This window comes from Dendropsophus ebraccatus, chromosome 14 (assembly GCF_027789765.1).
Source record: "Dendropsophus ebraccatus isolate aDenEbr1 chromosome 14, aDenEbr1.pat, whole genome shotgun sequence".
NCBI classification, from domain to species: domain Eukaryota; kingdom Metazoa; phylum Chordata; class Amphibia; order Anura; family Hylidae; genus Dendropsophus; species Dendropsophus ebraccatus.
In genome coordinates, this window is record NC_091467.1 from 72,009,667 (window position 1) to 72,032,480 (window position 22,814).

Consider the following 22,814-nt stretch of genomic DNA (forward strand, 5'->3'; position numbering starts at 1 on the left):
ATAGGGGCGGATCGGCGCTATGGGGGCGGGCAATGCTCCTAACAGTCTTTCCAGACCAAGGAGTAAAAGACTAAGTGCACAGGAACAGCGCCGAGGATGAAGGTAAGAGATTTGTCTAACCTGCTGATAGTTCCCCTTTAAGGAGAGCTAACTATGTCACCCAGCCACCGACCTGCCTGCATAAAAGTATATACAGACACTTCTCTATGCCCGTCTTTCCTTCAGATTGTTTTGTTAGTTTTGGGTATAGATTCTGATAATGGTCCAATCCATCTGGGCATGAGGTTTGAGGTGATGCAACACACTAGCAGAGTGCTGATTGACAGCTATCCCCTCTCGCTCTGCTACAGAGTGCCACGGCTGCAGCGCTTGTGACACAGACAGCTTTCCCAAGTCTAATGTCTAGTCTAATGCTAACATGGATTATATAGAAAAAATCATGGGAGGCTAAGTATCTGCATGCAACAGCACTAGCAATATGTAATTATGTGTCAGGATCTGGGCTTGAGCAGCCCTGCAGTTCCCAACACAGCCATTGGTGGCAGCAGAGGGACCGTGTCACACCTTACTGCTGCCACTCAAGTGTAAGAATGTCATATATACAGTATACACACACACAGCGGTGGTGTATAATGTATAGTAACTGTATAACACTGATAACACAGCAGCTGGATATGTGATATATAAGTTACTGTACAGTATAGCAGCATGTGGTGTATAATGTATAGTAACTGTATAACTCTGATAACACAGCAGCTGGATATGTGATATTATAAGTTACTGTACAGTATAGCAGCATGTGGTGTATAATGTATAGTAACTGTATAACACTGATAACACAGCAGCTGGATAAGTGATATATAAGTTACTGTACAGTATAGCAGCATGTGGTGTATAATGTATAGTAACTGTATAACCCTGATAACACAGCAGCTGGATATGTGATATTATAAGTTACTGTACAGTATAGCAGCATGTGGTGTATAATGTATAGTAACTGTATAACACTGATAACACAGCAGCTGGATATGTGATATATAAGTTACTGTACAGTATAGCAATCAGCATGTGGTATAAAATGTATAGTAACTGTATAACCCTGATAACATATACATATACAGTGGTACCTTGGTTTAAGAAGCCTTGGATTAAGGGCGTTTTGGAAAAATTGTAACTTGGTTTAAGAGCATTGCTTTGGTTTAAGAGCTTCCTGTACTGGGTGGGAGGGGGAGTGGAGGAGGGGCATGGTCTGCATAGCGAGGTCTACAGCACTGTACTCTGACCAGGAAGCCTCCCTCACCTTCCGAATCATAGCAGATCCACTTCAGGCTGGGGCTTGCATCAGGGGACAGGACTGTGGAGGTAATCTCTCCATAGCTGTAACCCCTCTCTCCTTTCTCTCCTCAAGAAAGTAGCTATGTCTCTCTAATCCTGGACAACCCTATATATAATCAAATTTTGGAGAACCTCTTTATATACTGTCAAATGCATCACAACAATGTACTGTTATAGCACTGTAAGAACACATCACCAATTATGTAAAATGAAAAGAAATTCTGCCTGTTACAACTTGCATTAGGTAGGATATGGCTGGCGGCGATAATTGTGAATGCTTCCATTCATCGAAGGGCATTGCTATACTGCCAGGTATGAGAAGCTTTAGCCGCCCCATGTGCCAGTCTCTTTGGAGGTACTTATCTATTCCGAAACTATTTCTTACTAAATGACGCCCTGATATGAACATGTAGCATCACATCCTCTGGAGGAAGCCGGACAATAATATAATACTTGGGAACGTCCAGGGAGTGTTCTTCCTTTGCAGAAGACTGTTCCCTTCTTTCCTGGCTATGATGTTGTGCCTGGCTCTGGTTTTTGCCTGCTTTCTGCCTGGCACATTGGCTTCTAGATGTAGTACAGGTAAGATTTATGTTTACATCTGATGCAGTGCCATTCCGAGAGGGAGATATAGGGTCTCTATATGGGATGGGACCATAGGGACTCTACAGAGGGAAAACCAAGCTTGGGTATCGCCAATAAGTGAAGGGATACTCTGCACCATTAGCGAATAACAGAGGAGGACGCGGTCCCTTGGGAGAGGTCTATCAACCCTTCCAAATAATAAGTAATTTGTATTATGGACAAGCACTTGCTTCTTGTGATATGATACTGCTTGACGGGTAGGTCGGCTTTCAGTCACCAATATACGGATACCCTTTCCAAAGAGTAGATTGTTAACTGCCCCTCTTCCAAGCACAAGCCCCACCAGCTCGTTCCTAGCTATACCCAGGTAAGGCCCATGGATTAGTCCCGTTGACTACAGTCATGGGTTATAAAGTTGCCAGGTGGAAATTTCAACACCATGTGAAAAGTACCCGAAGTAAAGAGACTCTTTGTGGTCTCCAATGTGGACGTAACGTCTTCACAAGGTCCCTCCACTTCCGAGAGGCTTAAGGTCCTATTACACCAAACGATTATCGGCCATACTTGGACGATTACCAGCCACTCTGGACGATAAATGCTTGGTGTAATAGGTCATGTTGAAAGGCAACAATCAGCCGACATGCATGATGTAGGCCGTATCACAAGGCTAACAATGGTCTACTGGCTGCCCCACCGTGTAACAGGAGCGGCGGCAGCAGACCACCGATCTCCTTTGTGGGCTGCCCGGATGATCCTTAGCTCCACGTGTTCTGTGAGAGGTTGGAGCTTGCTTGCTCCTCAGTATCGGGCCGTGTAATAGGGCCATCAAAGGTTGACGCTTGAGGAGTCTGGAGGTGAGCTGTGTTAACTCCAGGACACATGGAATGTGTATCCGATACGTAATAACAAAGCAAACCACTAAATATATATTGTGGAAAGGTGATACAGTAGTAATGAGCATCACCTACACAGAACATTCACCATAGGCTTTGGTTGGGGGCGAAACAAGAACATTGATTCTATTGTTGAAGCATTGTCGCCTATGACCACTGTCCTAATCTGAGGTCCAGAGCGCTCTGGGGATGGTGATGTCCAAGTATCTTTCCATATTTCCCCATCCCCATCACAATGTTTCCCCATAGATTAACAGTTTACTCCACATAAAATGCTTTTCATTCAGGTGAAAGAGTCTAGCCTGGATCTTATTACACATCTCTCTTATCATTTAAGAGTACTTACAGTGACTTTGGCCCTGAATTCATGAGCTCTTATGGAATTTACAGCATCATAATTCATTTATTTATAATAAATAAGTAAAATGTATTATTTATAATAAATACATTTTGGTAGTTTCATAAGAGGTCAAGTGTTCAGTCCATCATATACAGACAGCTTATAGGCCGTATATAACGGACGTGTGAATGCAGCCTTACTGAGCTTTGAACAACCGTTAAAGGGGTTATCCAGCGCTACAAAAACATGGCCACTGTTATGAACATACCTGCTGATGCCTCCACTGCTCTCTCAGCACACCAGCTGGAAAGGGGGGAGGCGTCTGGACTGTCTGACAGGCATGCTGTTCAGCCTGTCAGAGTACAGAGACGCCGGTCCAATCAGAGCTGATGCTCCCTCCTTACTCCCTCCCTGCTCTGATTTAAACAGGTGGAGGCTTCCATGCCTCGCCCGTGATCAAGTCTTTTGGCTGGCTCGTGCGTTTATTGTGTGCTCCTTTCTGTGTTTGACCTCTTCATCTATATTGTGGACTTGCCTTTTGGATTCTGATTTGGATTTGACGTGACCTCCTGGTTCTGACTCGGCTTGTTTGGTTTGTTCTTTGTTTCCCTGGACTGCTTTCTCTGTTTGACTTCTGGCTTGGACTTGTGGTACTTCTGGATTGTGATTCTGTGTATGACGTGACTTCCTGGTTTGACCTGGCTTGTTGGTTTGGTTTATCTTTCTCCTTTGTCTAGCCTTAACGGTTAGGTCTGCTGGGACTTGTAGTTCTCCTGTTTTTGTTGTTGCCCTTGCTTCCTCCAGACTTGTACTGTTTCATCTCCCCTCCTGCACTTAGCCAGTGTAGGGACCGCCGCCCAGTTGGGGACTGCTGTTTAGGGCAGGTCGTCCAAGCAGGTAGGGATAGGGGTCTGGGTTCAGAATAGGGCTCACTCTTCCCTGCCCCGGACGTGACAGTATCACGGGCCAAGAGAGTATATATATATATATTTTTTTTTTTTTTTTTCCCCTCCTCTTTGTGCCTCAATATGGAGGCTATGACAGCCTTGGTAGAACAGATGCTACCAAGATTTGACTCAGATGGTTCAAGATTTGGCTGAACGGGTTCAGCATCAGGAAATGTCCCAGCCGCAGCCAGTAGTTGCTGCTCCAGTGGTTCCTTTGGAACCACAGGTTAGTCTCCCTGACCGTTTTTCTGGTGACTTGAAGGAGTTTGCTGCTTTCAAAGATAGTTGTAAACTGTATTTTAAGCTTAGACCTCACTCATCAGGGTCTGAGACTCAAAGGGTAGGCATTGTCATTTCCCTTCTCAAAGGGGATCCCCAAAAGTGGGCATTTTCCCTACCCCCCAATGCACCTGAATTAGCATCTGTGGACCAGTTTTTTGATGCCTTAGGTCTTTTGTATGATGATCCTGATCGCACAGCAGTAGCTGAGAGTAAGTTGGCGTCTGTTAAGCAGGGTAATAGAACTGTGGAAGTTTATTGTGCTGAATTCCGCCAGTGGTGTATTGCTTCTGGATGGAACGACCCAGCTTTACGTTACCAATTTCGTTTAGGTCTGTCTGACTCTGTTAAAGACATGCTTGTTGGTTATTCTCCTCCTACATCACTGGACGAGGCTATGTCCCTTGCTATAAGACTTGACAGACGGCTTCGTGAACGACGTAAAGAACGGACCACACCATCTGTGTCACGCACAACTGGGGTACGCTCTTCGCTCGAGTCTGCAGTCGAGGGTCCAGGGTCTAAAGGCGAGCCCATGCAGATCGGAAGTATGTCGGCTCAAGAGCGAAAAAGATTCCGCATGTCTAAAGGACTCTGTCTTTATTGTGGTGGAGCTGATCATCTGCTAAAGGACTGCCCAAAAAGACCACAGCAGGGAAACTTCAGCGCCTAGGTGGTTACCGGGGAGACCACCTAGGCGATCAGGTAATTCCAATTGTCTCCAAAAAGGTATTGTTACCAGTTACTGTTTGTTATGACGATCAAGAGAGATCAGGCCTTGCATTTGTGGACTCAGGGTCTGCTTCTAACTTCATTGATTTTGGTTTTGCTACTTCTCTGAAAATCCCTCTGCAGTCTCTCCCTGAACCTGTGAGGGTTACAGCAGTTGATACTACCCCATTAAAAAAGGGGTTGATTCAGTATGTCACTCCTGCAGTTAAGATGGTGGTTGGTTCCATACATTCTGAGCATTGTACCTTATTTGTTATGGAGAAACTACCAGCAGACATCATTCTGGGGTTACCCTGGCTCCAGGCCCATAATCCTGTGTTTAATTGGGAGTCTGGAGAACTGGTAAAATGGAGCTCTTCATGTTTAAAAGATTGTATGACGGTAAGTCTTGCCAGTTTGGAATTGAGTAAAATTCCAAGTTTTATTCAGGATTATAAGGATGTGTTTTCTGAGAAAGAGTCTGAAAAACTTCCCCCACATAGAATGTATGATTGTGCTATTGATCTGGTACCTAATGTTAAGTATCCTAGAGGTAGGATATATAACTTATCCGGACCTGAGAGAATGGCCATGAAAGTATACATTCAAGAAAGTCTCCAAAAAGGCCATATTCGTCCCTCTGTCTCTCCTATGGGGGCAGGTTTTTTCTTCGTGGGGAAAAAAGATGGTGGTCTCAGACCTTGTATTGATTATCGGGAATTAAATAAGATAACAATTAAGAACCAATACCCCCTTCCATTAATTCCCGATTTATTCAATCAGATCATAGGAGCTGTTTGGTTCACCAAGCTTGATCTTAGGGGGGCTTACAACCTCATCAGAATTAAGGAAGGGGATGAGTGGAAAACCGCTTTCAACACTCCGGAGGGGCATTTTGAATATCTTGTTATGCCCTTCGGATTAAGTAATGCCCCAGCAGTGTTTCAAAACTTGGTGAATGACATTTTTCGAGAATTCATAGGCAAATTTCTTGTTGTTTATCTGGATGATATCCTGATTTACTCCTCTGACTGGTCTTCACATGTTCAGCATGTACGAATGGTGTTACAAAAACTTCGAGAGAATTCTTTGTTTGCAAAACTAGAGAAGTGTGTGTTTGGGGTTCAGGAGGTGCCTTTCTTGGGGTACATCTTGACCCCTAATGCTTTTAAAATGGATCCTGCCAAGGTCCAGGCCATTGTAGATTGGGTCCGTCCCTCATCATTAAAAGCACTGCAACGCTTTCTTGGGTTTGCTAATTATTACAGAAAGTTCATTAAAAACTTTTCTGAAATAGCGAAACCCCTTACTGACATGACCAAAAAAGGGGCGGACCTACTACACTGGCAACCTGAGGCCACAGCAGCATTTGAGGCCTTAAAGGATTGTTTTACTAAGGCCCCAGTGTTAACTCAGCCTGACCAGTCAAGGCCTTTTGTGGTGGAAGTTGATGCTTCCAAGGTTGGGGTGGGGGCAGTCTTGTCTCAGGGTACTTCTGCTCTTACCAATCTCAGACCTTGTGCTTACTTTTCTCGCAAATTTTCTTCTACTGAGAGAAACTATGACATAGGAAATAGAGTATTGCTTGCGATCAAGTGGGCCTTCGAGGAATGGCGCCACTTCCTCGAAGGTGCACAGCATCAAGTTACTGTTTTGACTGATCACAAGAATCTAACCTTTTTGGAATCTGCTAAACGTCTTAACCCCCGTCAGGCTCGCTGGGCATTGTTTTTTACTAGGTTTGATTTTGTGATTACTTACCGACCTGGGTCTAAGAACATCAAGGCAGATGCCTTATCACGTAGCTTTTGTTCCAGCCAGACTCCAACATCCAATCCTGAACCCATCTTGCAAAAGGGAATTGTTATATCAGCTATTACCCCAGATTTGGCATCTGAAATCAAAACCAATCAAAACCTTGCCCCTAAAGACACTCCTAGGAATAAGTTATTTGTTCCTAGTCAATTCAGATTTCGCTTATTAAATGAGCTGCATGATTCTGTTTTGTCAGGACATCCTGGAGTGGCTGGAACAAGAGCATTAGTGTCTCGTGGATATTGGTGGCCTTCTATGGGCAGGGATATTAAAGCATATGTTGCATCTTGTGAGACCTGTGCACAGGCCAAAGTTCCCAGAATGAGACCTGCTGGGGAGCTTTGTCCATTGCCTATTCCACTTAGGCCATGGACTCACATATCAATGGATTTCATGACAGATCTACCTGCTTCTCAAGGAAAAACTGTGATTTGGGTAATTATTGATCGGTTCAGCAAAATGCGTCATCTTATTCCTTTACATGGTTTACCTTCTGCTAAGGAATTATCAGGACTATTCATTAGACATGTTGTACGGTTGCATGGTGTTCCAGACAACATTGTTTCTGATAGAGGGGTACAATTTGTTTCTAGATTTTGGAGAGCCTTCTGTAGGAGGTTAGGTACTACTTTGTCCTTCTCATCAGCCTTTCATCCAGAGAGCAATGGACAAACTGAACGAGTTAACCAATCTGTTGAGCAATACTTGCGTTGTTATATTGCTGATCATCAAGACGATTGGGTCTCTTATCTTCCATTAGCTGAATTTGCGTTAAATAATCATGACAATGCATCTTCTAAAATGTCACCATTTTACTGTAACTACGGATTCCATCCTAGGTATTCTTCTCTTTCCGATAATGTGTCTGATAATCCTGAAGCGGATGCTATCATCACTGATCTGTGCACAGTCTGGGACCAGGTTCAGAAGAACCTGAAGGAGTCCCAGGGCATCCAAAAGAAAAATGCCAATAAAAGACGTTTATGTGGTTACGTTTTTGAAGTGGGGGAGAAGGTTTGGTTGTCCACTCGTAATCTCCGTCTTAAAGTACCATCTGGGAAACTGGCACCTCGTTTTATTGGTCCGTATGTCATTGTGGAAAGAATAAACCCAGTATCCTATCGTCTGAAATTGCCTGACTCGTTCAGGATTCACAATGCATTTCATAGGTCTTTGTTAAAAAAATATGTTCCTTCTCTTTCCGTGTCCAAGAAACCTCCTGCTCCTGTGGAGATTCAAGGTGAACTTGAGTATGAGGTTTCTAGAATTTTAGATATTCGCAAAGTCAGAAATTCTTGGCAGTACTTGGTTCACTGGAGAGGGTACGGTCCAGAGGAGAGATAATGGGTCCCTGTTAAATCTATCCATGCAGACAAATTGATTCAGAAATTTCATGAATCTCATCCAGACAAGCCCAGTCCATTTAAGGGTCCTGAGGCCCCTCATAAAAGGGGGGGTACTGTTATGAACATACCTGCTGATGCCTCCACTGCTCTCTCAGCACACCAGCTGGAAAGGGGGGAGGCGTCTGGACTGTCTGACAGGCATGCTGTTCAGCCTGTCAGAGTACAGAGACGCCGGTCCAATCAGAGCTGATGCTCCCTCCTTACTCCCTCCCTGCTCTGATTTAAACAGGTGGAGGCTTCCATGCCTCGCCCGTGATCAAGTCTTTTGGCTGGCTCGTGCGTTTGTGTGCTCCTTTCTGTGTTTGACCTCTTCATCTATATTGTGGACTTGCCTTTTGGATTCTGATTTGGATTTGACGTGACCTCCTGGTTCTGACTCGGCTTGTTTGGTTTGTTCTTTGTTTCCCTGGACTGCTTTCTCTGTTTGACTTCTGGCTTGGACTTGTGGTACTTCTGGATTGTGATTCTGTGTATGACGTGACTTCCTGGTTTGACCTGGCTTGTTGGTTTGGTTTATCTTTCTCCTTTGTCTAGCCTTAACGGTTAGGTCTGCTGGGACTTGTAGTTCTCCTGTTTTTGTTGTTGCCCTTGCTTCCTCCAGACTTGTACTGTTTCATCTCCCCTCCTGCACTTAGCCAGTGTAGGGACCGCCGCCCAGTTGGGGACTGCTGTTTAGGGCAGGTCGTCCAAGCAGGTAGGGATAGGGGTCTGGGTTCAGAATAGGGCTCACTCTTCCCTGCCCCGGACGTGACAGCCACTTTCCCCCTACTGTTGTCTCCAGTTTGGGTGGGGTTTTGAAACTCAGTTGCATTGAAGTAAATGGAGCTTAATTGCAAACCGCACCTGACCTGGAGACAACAGTAGGGGGAAAAGTGGCCATGTATTTGTAGCCTTGGATAACCCCTTTAAAGGGGTTATCCAGGGCTAAAAAAACATGGCCACTTTTCCCCCTCTTTTGTCTCCAGATTGGGTGGGGTTTCAAACTCAGTTCCATTGAAATAAATGGTGCTTAATTGCAAACCACATCTGAACTGGAGACAAGAAGGGGGGAAAGTGCCCATGTTTTTGTAGCGCTGGAAAACCCCTTTAAGCCCTACAGAGTGACCATAGGGATCATGGTCACTTTCCTGGCCAAATCCCTTCTATCAATTGGCGAGGGATACTAAGGGAGATGTCTACCATAGAGGACACTATCTATTGGGGGAAATACATAAGATGCTATTTACCTAGGATCTATCTACTGCTAACTATAAGGGTGAGGCCTACATGGGAAATACTACATACCTGGCAGGGGGGATAACCTACAGCTAGCTACCAGGAAGACTACCTGGCGGGGAAGGGGGCCTTTGCTATATGGAGGATACTATTTACTGGAAGCCTACCTATACAGAGAGAGGCCTCCACTCTGTGGAGATGAGTCATGGCTGGTCTTCATGATGGCCCATGCTGGATGGAGAAAAAAACAAAAAGGGAGTGAATCAGAAAAGAATGTCTGTTATTCACTCAGAGAAGATGCCCTCTGTGAGTCACTGAATATAACTGCATTGTAATCACTTATATTGTGCACAGAGCCAGTGTAAAGCTAGTATATACCTCTATATAGTGACTGTATGAGGGTATATTGATTTTTGTACAGTGGGTTTTATTCAGTAGCAAAGTGGTGGTATTAGTCAGTATGTAGTGGAAGTAGTCAGTATGGAGTGGAATTGGTCAGTATCTGGCGGTAATATTTGTCCCTTGTAAACTGGTACTGATGTTATTATTGGTCTTAGTACACTGAACTTGGTCAGTAATACTAAGGTGGTAATACTAGTGGTCATGGTGTGGTGGTAATATTTGCCCCTTGTATAAATTGGTAACATCCGTCTTAGTATACAGGATTTGGTCAGTAACAATATGGTGGTAATAATGGAGGGGAGGGGGGGGTTAAATCTACAATAACAGAATGTAACCTGCCTGGTGTATACATATATCTATCCTAAGATACTAAGAAGGGAAGTACTCAAAGGGCCAAATAGATGGACCAGGTGGTCTTTTTCAACCTGACAATCTTCTATGTTTCTTCTATTCAAGGTAATCTATAAAAAGGGACTACAGAAAGCAGACAATTATTGTAGGGGGAAAAAAACTTAGAAAAGCATACAAACCATATACCGTAAACACAAAATCACCAGTCACAATGAACTAATAATTCTAAAAAAAACCCTTATCATTGGACTATTGTAGAAATAGGTCAGATCAGTTTTGTAAGACCAGGAGCTATATAAGTAGTTTAGGTTCAGCAATAAAACCAGAAAAGCAATAAAGAACATTATAGTATAGCTCTAAACCACAACAGGAAATGAACACCCAAAAACACAAAAGAAAGCTCAGTATGCCTACAGAGTGCAAATGAAGATCATGCAGACTGCTGTCCTGTGGGTGGTACTGGCAGAAGAGATGGCGCCTGCACCCAGCACATGGTGCCCGAAAGGGCCCAGAGCTCCATCTGTTATATAAGAGAGCAGTATTATAGGTGCATGTGGTAGATGGAGGCTGTTAGACTCTGAAACTCTCAGAATACGCACCTGTCTGCTGTGATGCATCATATACACGCTGTCCTGTATGCAGTGGATACTATGCTATGGGGCACATGTTACCTTCTTTCATGGCGTATGCCAGCCATAAGCCTTGCCTGATGGACAGGAAGGGATTGGCTTCATTTATCATGAGAAAGAATGAGTCTGATGACGTGCATAGGAAATAAGAGTGATTTCAAATGTCCCCTTACATGACTATATTAATCTGAATGTTGGACACTTTGTGACCACACACTCTCCATAGTCTCCAGTATGTATAATAGCTCCGGACCACAAATATAGAAATACTGATGACTATAGAAATACTATGCGGATCAATGCAAGTAGAACATCCACAAGTAGTTTAAATGCCCTTTAAATCTTATAGCTCTTCCTCTTGTCTTTTAGGTGATGGCGTCCATGATGGAATCACCCAGAATCCCCGTGTGGTGGAGACAGCGGAAGGAGTGAATGTTAGCTTCACCTGTACTATAGATGACAAGTACAAAGTTAGTACCATATATGTCAGGAAGGATGGGACTAATGTCATGGTGAGAAACGTATCAGACGTCATTTACAAAGAGGAGAACGTCTTCTTCAGTGGAACGACCCATCATTTTACAATAACACTTACAGTAAGAGACAAGTCGGACTCCAACACTTATTATTGTGACACTGTAGTGCAAGGACAACCCACTGAGATCTGCGGAGCGGGGACGTTTATTAAGATCCTGGTCATTGGTAAGTTTACCCTGTAAGGAACCTGTCAGTGAAAGAAGCAACATGGTAGATGGATGCCCCTCTATATACCAGAGGTCAATGTGTGATGCTGCCACCTGCTGGCTGAACTGACTGAAAAAGAGGAGACGTCGTTTCTAGGATTCTAGTGTCCTAGGTTTCAGGGTAGGGCAGGGCGATGAATCAAATTAATTTGAATAATAATTGCCCAGAATTTGAGAATTTGATTTTTTTTTTTAAATTGGATGTGGCCTTCAGCTGCTGAAGCAGAGCCTGGGGAGTGAGAGCGCCCAGCAGCGTCTTTCTCTGGAGCTGACCCGCCCTCATAGGGGGCCGAGCATGCGCGCTCCCCTCCCGGCCGCACATAGAGGTCCCCAGTCTCTGGAGGAAGCCGCAGGGACTGCAGGATAGGGTGACTGGGGCAGAGATGGTAGCGTTGCTGTGGTTACTGGAGCTGTACAGCAGGATCTGGTGTCTGCACTGCGCCACCGATCCCGCCGTACACCTCCAGTAACTGCAGTGACGCTACCATCTCTGCCCCAGTCACCCTATCCTACAGTCCCTGCGGCCTCCTCCTTGGACCATGGACCTCTTTTTTTTCCGGGAGGGGAACGTGTATGCCCGGGCCAGTCTATCCCATTCTCCCCCAGTCACAAAGTTTTCATAGTTTCATGGGGCCCTATGCAGTTGTTTGCTATATGACCCCATGATTCCTAGCTATGCCCCTGCCCCTCATCTGTTCCTGAACTACTATTACACCCCTTATCTATAACTGTACTGCTACTACACACCTCATCTATACCTGTACTACTACTACACCCCTCATCTATAACTGTACTGCTACTACACACCTCATCTATACCTGTACTACTACTACACCCCTTATCTATAACTGTACTGCTACTACACACCTCATCTATACCTGTACTACTACTACACCCCTTATCTATAACTGTACTGCTACTACACACCTCATCTATACCTGTACTACTACTACACCCCTTATCTATAACTGTACTGCTACTACACACGTCATCTATACCTGTACTACTACTACACCCCTTATCTATAACTGTACTGCTACTACACACCTCATCTATACCTGTACTACTACTACACCCCTTATCTATAACTGTACTACTACTACACACCTCATCTATACCTGTACTACTACTACTACTACACCCCTTATCTATAACTGTACTACTACTACACACCTCATCTATACCTGTACTACTACTACTACACCCCTTATCTATAACTGTACTACTACTACACACCTCATCTATACCTGTACTACTACTACACCCCTTATCTATAACTGTACTACTACTACACACCTCATCTATACCTGTACTACTACTACTACACCCCTTATCTATAACTGTACTGCTACTACACACCTCATCTATACCTGTACTACTACTACACCCCTTATCTATACCTGTACCACTACTACACCCTTTATCTATAACTGTACTGCTACTACACCCCTCATCTATAACTGTACTGCTACTACACACCTCATCTATACCTGTACTACTACTACACCCCTTATCTATACCTGTACTACTACTACACCCCTTATCTATACCTGTACTACTACTACTACACCCCTCATCTATACCTGTACTACTACTATACCCCTTATCTATAACTTTACTGCTACTACACACCTCATCTATACCTGTACTACTACTACACCCCTTATCTATAACTGTACTGCTACTACACACCTCATCTATACCTGTACTACTACTACACCCCTTATCTATAACTGTACTGCTACTACACACCTCATCTATACCTGTACTACTACTACACCCCTTATCTGTACTTGTACTACTACTACACCATACCTCCCAACTTTTGCAAAGAGCAAAGAGGGACATGTGCGCCGCGGTCCCCATAGCCACGCCCCCATAGCGACCCTCCATAGCCACTCCCTACAGTCACCACATGCTGCTGACTGAAGAGTACCCCATATAGTATCCAATCCCAATTATAGTGCACTATACAGTATCCAATCCCCCCATATAGTGCCACACATAGTATCCAATCGCTCCATATAGTGCCACACATAGTATCCAATCCCCTCTATAGTGCCCACATAGTATCCAATCCCTCCATATAGTGCCCCACATAGTAGCCAATGCCCCCATATAGTGCCCCACATAGTATCCAATGCCCCCATATAGTGCCCCACATAGTATCCAATGCCCCCATATAGTGCCCCACATAGTATCCAATGCCCCCATATAGTGCCCCACATAATATCCAATGCCCCCATATACTGTGCCCCACATAGTAGCCAATGCCCCCATATACTGTGCTCAACATAGTAGCCAATGTCCCCATATACTGTGCCCCACATAGTAGCCAATGCCCCCATATACTGTGCCCAACATAGTAGCCAATGCCCCCATATACTGTGCTCAACATAGTAGCCAATGTCCCCATATACTGTGCCCCACATAGTAGCCAATGCCCCCATATACTGTGCCCAACATAGTAGTCAATGCCCCCATATACTGTGCCACACATAGTAGCCAATGCCCCCATATAGTGCGGCCCGATCAGAAAAACAACAAAGCAGTAACTCACCTGTCCGCCGGTCCCAGCAGCTCCTCTCCGGGCAGAGTGCGCACTCCCGGCAGAGCGCGGCAGCGGGGTATAGAGGCGCTGACTGTGCCGGAAGTGTCCTGCAGCCCGTTCAACCTAGGGAAACCCTACTGCGTTGATCCATGCAAAGGCAAAAACCCCCATGAGGCAGACAACAACTGCCCCACCTTAGGGAGAAAACTCCCACCCGACTCCAATGGCAACCAGAATAATCCCTGGATAAACGTATCACCGGAAATCTAATGCCCATAACTTGTAATATTATATTTTTCAAGAAAAGCATCCAGGCCTCCCAGGTACTTATTTAATGAATCGGCCATGACAACATCATGTGGCAGAGAGTTCCACAGTCTTACCGCTCGTACAGTAAAGAACCTGCGTCTATGCTGATGGTGAAATCTTCTTTCCTCTAGACGTAGAGGATGTCCCCTTGTCATGGTATACCATTACACCCCTTGTCTATACCTGTACTACTACACCCCTTATCAACTATACGTCCACTACTACACCCTACCTAGATAGAGACACAAAGAAGATCTCCTATACTATATGGGGGCACAGGAGAGAGGCAGCGGAGACTGTGACAGAGAAGCGTTCACACTGCTGATCGGGACAGGGCTGATCATCATCAGCCTCATTCCACGCAGCGATCGTGATCCCCGCTGCCTCTCTCTTGCCAACCTGATAAATTACTGCAGGGGGAGAGAGGCAGCGGGGACCGCCGAACACTGCAGGGAAAGGGGCTGCTACTTCTTATGCCATTGGGCTGCTGGGGGTGTTTGGGGGGCTAGTGCAAGGACTAGGGGCTCCTGTCAGGGCGGGGGCGAGCTGGGGGTGTTTCACTACACTGGACAGAACTTTTGATGGGATCCAGCGTCCAGGGGGTGCTTTAGGGGATGATTGCACTAGGGATGCACGATGCACCGAAAAATCTTTTCTACTATAGATTTTCGGGGCATATTTTCGGTTCGATACCAGGATTTCCTGGTATTCGATATTTAATGATAAGCCGCGCAGCAGTGCGCCTTATCATAGAGTATACAGCAGCAGACATGGCAGGCAACAAGCTGAGAGCCTGCCATGTTCTCTGCATCTCCCTCCTGGTGTCCTCTGTCCACCCACCCTCCCTCCGCTACAGCGGCGCTAACGCCAAATAGCTGGCACACAGCGATCGCATGTGCCGGCTATTTAACTGTATAGGTCCCGCTGTCACATTGACAGCAGCATTACCCCCTCCTGAGCCCGCTCCATATGCAGCAGGGGTCGGCTACTGTGTGTAGCAGACCCCCGCTACTAATAACTGTGGGCCGCGATCCTGCTGGCTACAGTCATTTATCCTTTTAGTGCAAAGGTCAGAGCGGGGTCGGAGGCTGCAGAGCGGCGGGCGCGGTCCTGAAGAAGAGACCAGAGGAGAAGGCTGGAGGCGGGATGTGGCCACTACATCTGGCTGCACAGCACTGTGAGGAGGGGGCGGCAGGCCGGGGCCAGCAGGTTGGGTGGTTAAGCAGGGGGGGCAGGTAGCTTAATTTGGGGTAGAAAAGCACAGGAATGGCCATTACATGTAATCTGTGCACATATTGCGTCCCCTGCTGGATCCTGCAGGTATAGACTGGGGAAGTCGTCACATCACTTTTCTTTAGAGAAATTGAAGCCCAACTGATCTAGTAAATTGAGGGAAATATGCACAAATTATGGGAAATGCACATACAGTGCTATTAGGAATTTGTCTAACTTTGCTTATGTAATAACATATTAAACAATAGTTTTTGGCCAGAGTTGTCCTTTAATTCCCCTATTTATAGATATGTGACCACTGCAAAGGGCTCCCCCTATCTGTAGACGTTAGCATTACCAGGATTTTGCTATATCCTGACGGTGGACATAATTATGTATCGCTCTTCATTTCTCATCACAGATACTAGATTTACATTTCGACATGAAATCTTTTGGCCAACAGTGCTTCTGACCGTGCCTCCGGGTATTCTTATCCTATGGCTTCTAAGTAAGAAGTGGGTGAGTATGAGTTCTCGTATTTACTGTGATGTATCCCCTGCCAACATACAATTATAACTCTTTAGGCTCTCTTCTTTGTTTTACACACATCAGGAAGTGGCACCAAGTACAGGATATATTATATGTAGCAGACATTACACATAGCAGGAGCCAGTGTCACCAAGTACCGTATATATTATATGTAGCAGATATTACACATAGCAGGAGCCAGTGTCACCAAGTACAGGATATGGTTCAGGGAAGAAACAGAGTGCTGCACCTCACACCTATGGCTGATACTAGTGCCGCTTGGCTAAATAAAAAACACATCAGAATTTTGTGTATGAATTGATCAAGCCATACTGCCCCATGTACCTCGTGCCGGTATCTGATACACATGGGTCCCTACACTAAGTCCACACCGTGCCAGTCAGTGGCCACCAACCCCGCAGGCGTGCACAGCCAGGGAACGGGGGCCATGGGACGGCCCTGCGACCCCCATGCCACAGGACCAGACCCAAAAACACCACACCAGAACCCGGCCAGCACCGCCGGCGGAGAAGGTACACGAGGTACATGGGGCAGTATGGCTTGATCAATTCATACACAAAATTCTGATGTGTTTTTTATTTAGCCAAGCGGCACTAGTATCAGCCATAGGTGTGATGTGCAGCACTCTGTTTCTTCCCTGAGCCACATTTTGTTTCTCTCTTTTCTCCGTGTTTTGCACTCCTCCTGGTGAGACCCACATGACCGCAATTAGCAGGAGACACCTGAGTGCACATGGTTTTAATCCCTCCTGTTTTTTTCCCATTCTGTTTGCTGCAGCTATGGTGAGCGCAATACCTTATCCAGACTTGTGCTGCTTGGGGGCGACCTTCTCCGCCGGCGGTGCTGGCCGGGTTCTGGTGTGGTGTTTTTGGGTCTGGTCCTGTGGCATGGGGGTCGCAGGGCCGTCCCATGGCCCCCGTTCCCTGGCTGTGCACGCCTGCGGGGTTGGTGGCCACTGACTGGCACGGTGTGGACTTAGTGTAGGGACCCATGTGTATCAGATACCGGCACGAGGTACATGGGGCAGTATGGCTTGATCAATTCATACACAAAATTCTGATGTGTTTTTTATTTAGCCAAGCGGCACTAGTATCAGCCATAGGTGTGATGTGCAGCACTCTGTTTCTTCCCTGAGCCACATTTTGTTTCTCTCTTTTCTCCGTGTTTTGCACTCCTCCTGGTGAGACCCACATGACCGCAATTAGCAGGAGACACCTGAGTGCACATGGTTTTAATCCCTCCTGTTTTTTTCCCATTCTGTTTGCTGCAGCTATGGTGAGCGCAATACCTTATCCAGACTTGTGCTGCTTGGGGGCGACCTTCTCCGCCGGCGGTGCTGGCCGGGTTCTGGTGTGGTGTTTTTGGGTCTGGTCCTGTGGCATGGGGGTCGCAGGGCCGTCCCATGGCCCCCGTTCCCTGGCTGTGCACGCCTGCGGGGTTGGTGGCCACTGACTGGCACGGTGTGGACTTAGTGTAGGGACCCATGTGTATCAGATACCGGCACGAGGTACATGGGGCAGTATGGCTTGATCAATTCATACACAAAATTCTGATGTGTTTTTTATTTAGCCAAGCGGCACTAGTATCAGCCATAGGTGTGATGTGCAGCACTCTGTTTCTTCCCTGAGCCACATTTTGTTTCTCTCTTTTCTCCGTGTTTTGCACTCCTCCTGGTGAGACCCACATGACCGCAATTAGCAGGAGACACCTGAGTGCACATGGTTTTAATCCCTCCTGTTTTTTTCCCATTCTGTTTGCTGCAGCTATGGTGAGCGCAATACCTTATCCAGACTTGTGCTGCTTGGGGGCGACCTTCTCCGCCGGCGGTGCTGGCCGGGTTCTGGTGTGGTGTTTTTGGGTCTGGTCCTGTGGCATGGGGGTCGCAGGGCCGTCCCATGGCCCCCGTTCCCTGGCTGTGCACGCCTGCGGGGTTGGTGGCCACTGACTGGCACGGTGTGGACTTAGTGTAGGGACCCATGTGTATCAGATACCGGCACGAGGTACATGGGGCAGTATGGCTTGATCAATTCATACACAAAATTCTGATGTGTTTTTTATTTAGCCAAGCGGCACTAGTATCAGCCATAGGTGTGATGTGCAGCACTCTGTTTCTTCCCTGAGCCAAGTACAGGATATATTATATGTAGCAGATATTACACACATCAGGAAGTGGCACCAAGTACAGGATATATTATATGTAGCAGACATTACACATAGTAATGTCACCAAACTCGGGGTATATTATATGTAGCAGATATTACACATAGCAGGAGCCAGTGTCACCAAGCACAGTATATATTATATGTAGCAGACATTACACATAGCAGGAGCCAGTGTCACCAAGCACAGGATATATTATATGTAGCAGATATTACACATAGCAGGGGCCAGTGTCACCAAGTACAGGATATATTATATGTAGCACAACCTATACATAGCAGGGGCCAGTGTCACCAAGTACAGGATATATTATATGTAGCAGACATTACACATAGCAGGAGCCAGTGTCACCAAGCACAGGATATATTATATGTAGCAGACATTACACATAGTAATGTCACCAAACACGGGGTATATTATATGCAGCAACCACTACACAGAGATCCTAATACAGAACTACTGTATGTGTTTCGACATGAAATCTTTTGGCCAACAGTGCTTCTGACCGTGGCTCCGGGTATTCTTATCCTATGGCTTCTAAGAAAGAAGTGGGTGAGTATGAGTTCTCGTATTTACTGTGATGTATCCCCTGCCAACATACAATTATAACTCTTTAGAGTGTCACCAAGCACAGGATATATTATATGTAGCAAACATTACACATAGCAGGAGCCAGTGTCACCAAGTACATTATATATTATATTTGGCAGATATTACACATAGCAGGGGCCAGTGTCACCAAGTACAGTATATATTATATTTGGCAGATATTACACATAGCAGGAGCCAGTGTCACCAAGTACAGTATATATTATATTTGGCAGATATTACACATAGCAGGGGCCAGTGTCACCAAGTACAGGATATATTATATGTAGCAGACATTACACATAGTAATGTCACCAAACTCGGGGTATATTATATGCAGCAACCACTACACAGAGATCCTAATACAGAACTACTGTATGTGTTACTCTGTATATGACTCCACTAAGTCACCAACACATTATGTATCTGCACACTATAGATACAATTTACCAACGTGTTTCACTTTCCGGCCATGAATCAGGGTAGTCCCGCTAACTGCCCCATGAATACTTACAATAGCTAATCTTATCACTCCATAAATACTCAAGATAGTCAATGTTACTACCCCATGAATACCTATAATAGTCCATTTTATTACTCTATGAATGCACATGACAGTCCAACTAACTGCCCCATCGATACTTAACATAGTCCACCTTATTATTCCATGAATGCCCAAGATAGTCCCATAATAGGCCATCCTATAACTCCATGAATACACAAGTCTATGGTACTACCCGATAAATAGCACAGTAGCCCCATCTTATTCCTCCCACTATGACATTACAGCATGAACCCCCCTCACACTCCCGGCAAGGCTAGGTTCACACTGCGTTTTCAGCATCCGTTTAACGCATCCGTTTTTTGCAAAAAACGCATGAAAAACGGATTGCAAAAAACGGATTCATTTGTGTGCATCCGTTTTTCCATTGACTTCCATTATAAAAAAAACGGATCCGTTTTTTTTGCGGACCAAAAAACGTTGCTGACCCTATTTTTCTTGACGTTAAAAGAAACGGATCCGTTAAACGGATGCTGAAAACACAGTGTGAACCTAGCCTAACGCTACTGTCATCTTTGTTTTTATTTTAGAAGAAAGGAAAAAATAATGGAAGCTCATAAACCAGAAGACCCTCCCCACCTGGGAATGGCTGCCTGACCTTATCCAGCCGACTGATGTTCTTCTTTGCTGTATTGTCGCCTTATTCTGTATAATGTAACTATATACAGTATATATATACTGTATAATTGATGAATAAACAGGTGTATAAATGTTATTCTCCTCCTAATTTGCACAGTGTTTTTCTTGTTAGAGCAGCAGTTTGTGCTCTAGAGCTGGCTAGTAGCGCATCCAGAATTCCGCATAATGTGCATCCATAGCTGTCCAGAATTCTGGATGCTCCTATAGGGTTCTAAGGGACATTTGTGCCGGAGTTCCGGGCAATTGTTTCATGAAGTGCATGGGGCCTCACAGAGTTGTTCTTTTCTAAGCTAGTTACCTTGTAAAACATTGTAAGACAGGCTAAGCCTTGAGGATGGATAAGAAAGGACACATCTGTATGATCTAGCTGTCTGGACCCCGGCTGCCGCGCTGCTCCCTGCACAGTAAGTATCTATAAACGCTCGTAACGAGCGCTCATAGATACCGAGCGGTAGCAGCACTGACAGAGAGGAAGCCATTGGCTCCCTCCCTGTCAGTCAACTCTCACTGGCCGCAGCGGTCACAAGAGGCCGCGCTCCCCCTCTGGTGTCAACGTTCCTGCGCCGGCGGGGAGTGCGGCCTCTAGTGACCGCAGCAGTCCTGCCACAGGGGGAAGAGAAGTGGACGCGCAGGACTTAGGTGAGTATAAGTGGTTTCTTTTTTTTATGCTATATGGGAGGGGGGGGGAGCACACAGGGGGGCTATATATAGGGGGGGAGAGCACAGGGGGCCTGTATACAGGGGGAGAGAGCACAGGGGGGCTATATACAGGGGGAGAGAGCACAGGGGGGCTATATACAGGGGGAGAGAGCACAGGGGGTATATACTGGGAGAGAGCACAGGGGAGCTATATACAGGGGGAGAGAGCACAGGGGGGCTATATACTGCAGGGGGAGAGAGCACAGGGGGGCTATATACTGCAGGGGGAGAGAGCACAGGGGGCTATATACTGCAGGGGGAGAGTGCACACGGGGGCTATATACAGGGGGAGAGAGCACACGGGGGGCTATATACAGGGGGAGAGAGCACAGGGGAAGAGAGCACAGGGGGCTATATACAGGGGGAGAGATCACAGGGGGGCTATATACGGGGAGGGAGCACAGGGGGGCTATATACAGGGAAGGGAGCACAGGGGGGCTATATACTGGGAGAGAGCACGGGGGGGGGCTATATACAGGGGGAGAGAGCACAGGGGAGCTATATACTACAGGGGGAGAGAGCACAGGGGAGAAAGCACAGTTGGGGCTATATACAGGGGAAGAGAGCACAGGGGAGCTATATACTACAGGGGGAGAGAGCACAGGTGGGGCTATATACAGGGGGAGAGAGCACAGGTGGGGCTATATACAGGGGGAGAGAGCACAGGGGAGCTATATACTACAGGGGGAGAGAGCACAGGTGGGGCTATATACAGGGTGAGAGAGCACAGGGGGTATATACTGGGAGAGAGCACAGGGGAGCTATATACAGGGGGAGAGAGCACAGGGGGGCTACATACTGGGAGAGAGCACAGGGGGGCTATATACTACAGGGGGAGAGTGCACAGGGGGGACTATATACTACAGGGGGAGAGTGCACAGGGGGGGCTACATACTACAGGAGGAGAGTGCACAGGAGAGACTATATACTACAGGAGGAGAGTGCACGGGGGGGACTATATACTACAGGGGGAGAGCGCACAGGGGGCTATATACTACAGGGGGAGAGCGTACATGGGGGCTATATACTACTGGTGGAGAGCCACAGGGGGCTATATACTACAGGGGGAGAACGTACATGGGGGTTATATACTACTGGGGGAGAGCCACAGGGGGGCTATATACTACTGGGGGAGAGCACACAGGGGGCTATATAGCACAGGAGGGCTATATACTACTAAGGCAGTCACCCCCTGTGTACCTAATTTTTAAGGGCTGGTGAGAGAGAGAAAATGACAGTTTTCCCACTAATAAGCAGCAATTCTGTATGTAAATAGTTCAACAACGTTTGTGAAAAGTAACAAAACACGTTTCCTACTAATCTTCAGCTCGGACCTTCACCTGACAAAAGACCCCAGTAAGTGGACCCTCACTAAAAGTTGTTGAGTACCTCTGGTCTACACTATAAACTACATGCTGCCAAAAGGTCTGCAGTAATATACCACTGTACTATAATAACACACCACCAATAATGGACGAATGAAGAGATTCTGCATACAACACCCTCTATCAGGTAGGACGTGGCTTTCAGTAATATTACAGGGTCATTCCAGTCATCTACGGCCATTGCTGGACGGCCAAGTAGGAAGAAGTTCATGATGCCGCTTCTCCAGTCTCAGACTCTTTATAGCATTATTATATACTACATAATTGAATACGGCAGCTGCACAGTAAATGAACAGGGATTATAGAAATATTTTTATATTTTTTGGCCAAACCATTAACAGACGGCATCCAGGTGTTTCTGTCACTTTACAGGTATATTCTGCAAGAGTTATATTCTGTGGTTGTCACTTTCCCGTTCATTTACTGTGCAGCTGCCATATTCCATCATGTAGTATATAATAATACTATTAGAGATGAGCGAATAGTGAAATATTTAATAATTTGAAATT

At 46.0% G+C, this 22,814-nt stretch overlaps 2 protein-coding genes across 3 annotated transcripts in view; one reads left to right on the plus strand and one right to left on the minus strand.

Moving 5' to 3' along the window:
• The window catches only part of SLC39A11 (solute carrier family 39 member 11), a 420,528-nt gene that overhangs the window by 395,362 nt on the left and 2,352 nt on the right, over positions 1 to 22,814 (minus strand). The gene's annotated exons all lie outside the window — the stretch shown is intronic.
• On the plus strand, positions 1,696 to 18,984 carry CD7 (CD7 molecule). Its single transcript, XM_069952875.1, has 4 exons — positions 1,696 to 1,917; positions 11,278 to 11,610; positions 16,145 to 16,242; positions 18,929 to 18,984. Exons 1-4 carry the CDS (start codon positions 1,848 to 1,850, stop codon positions 18,935 to 18,937), a joined length of 510 nt encoding a protein of 169 aa, XP_069808976.1. The 5' UTR covers positions 1,696 to 1,847; the 3' UTR covers positions 18,938 to 18,984.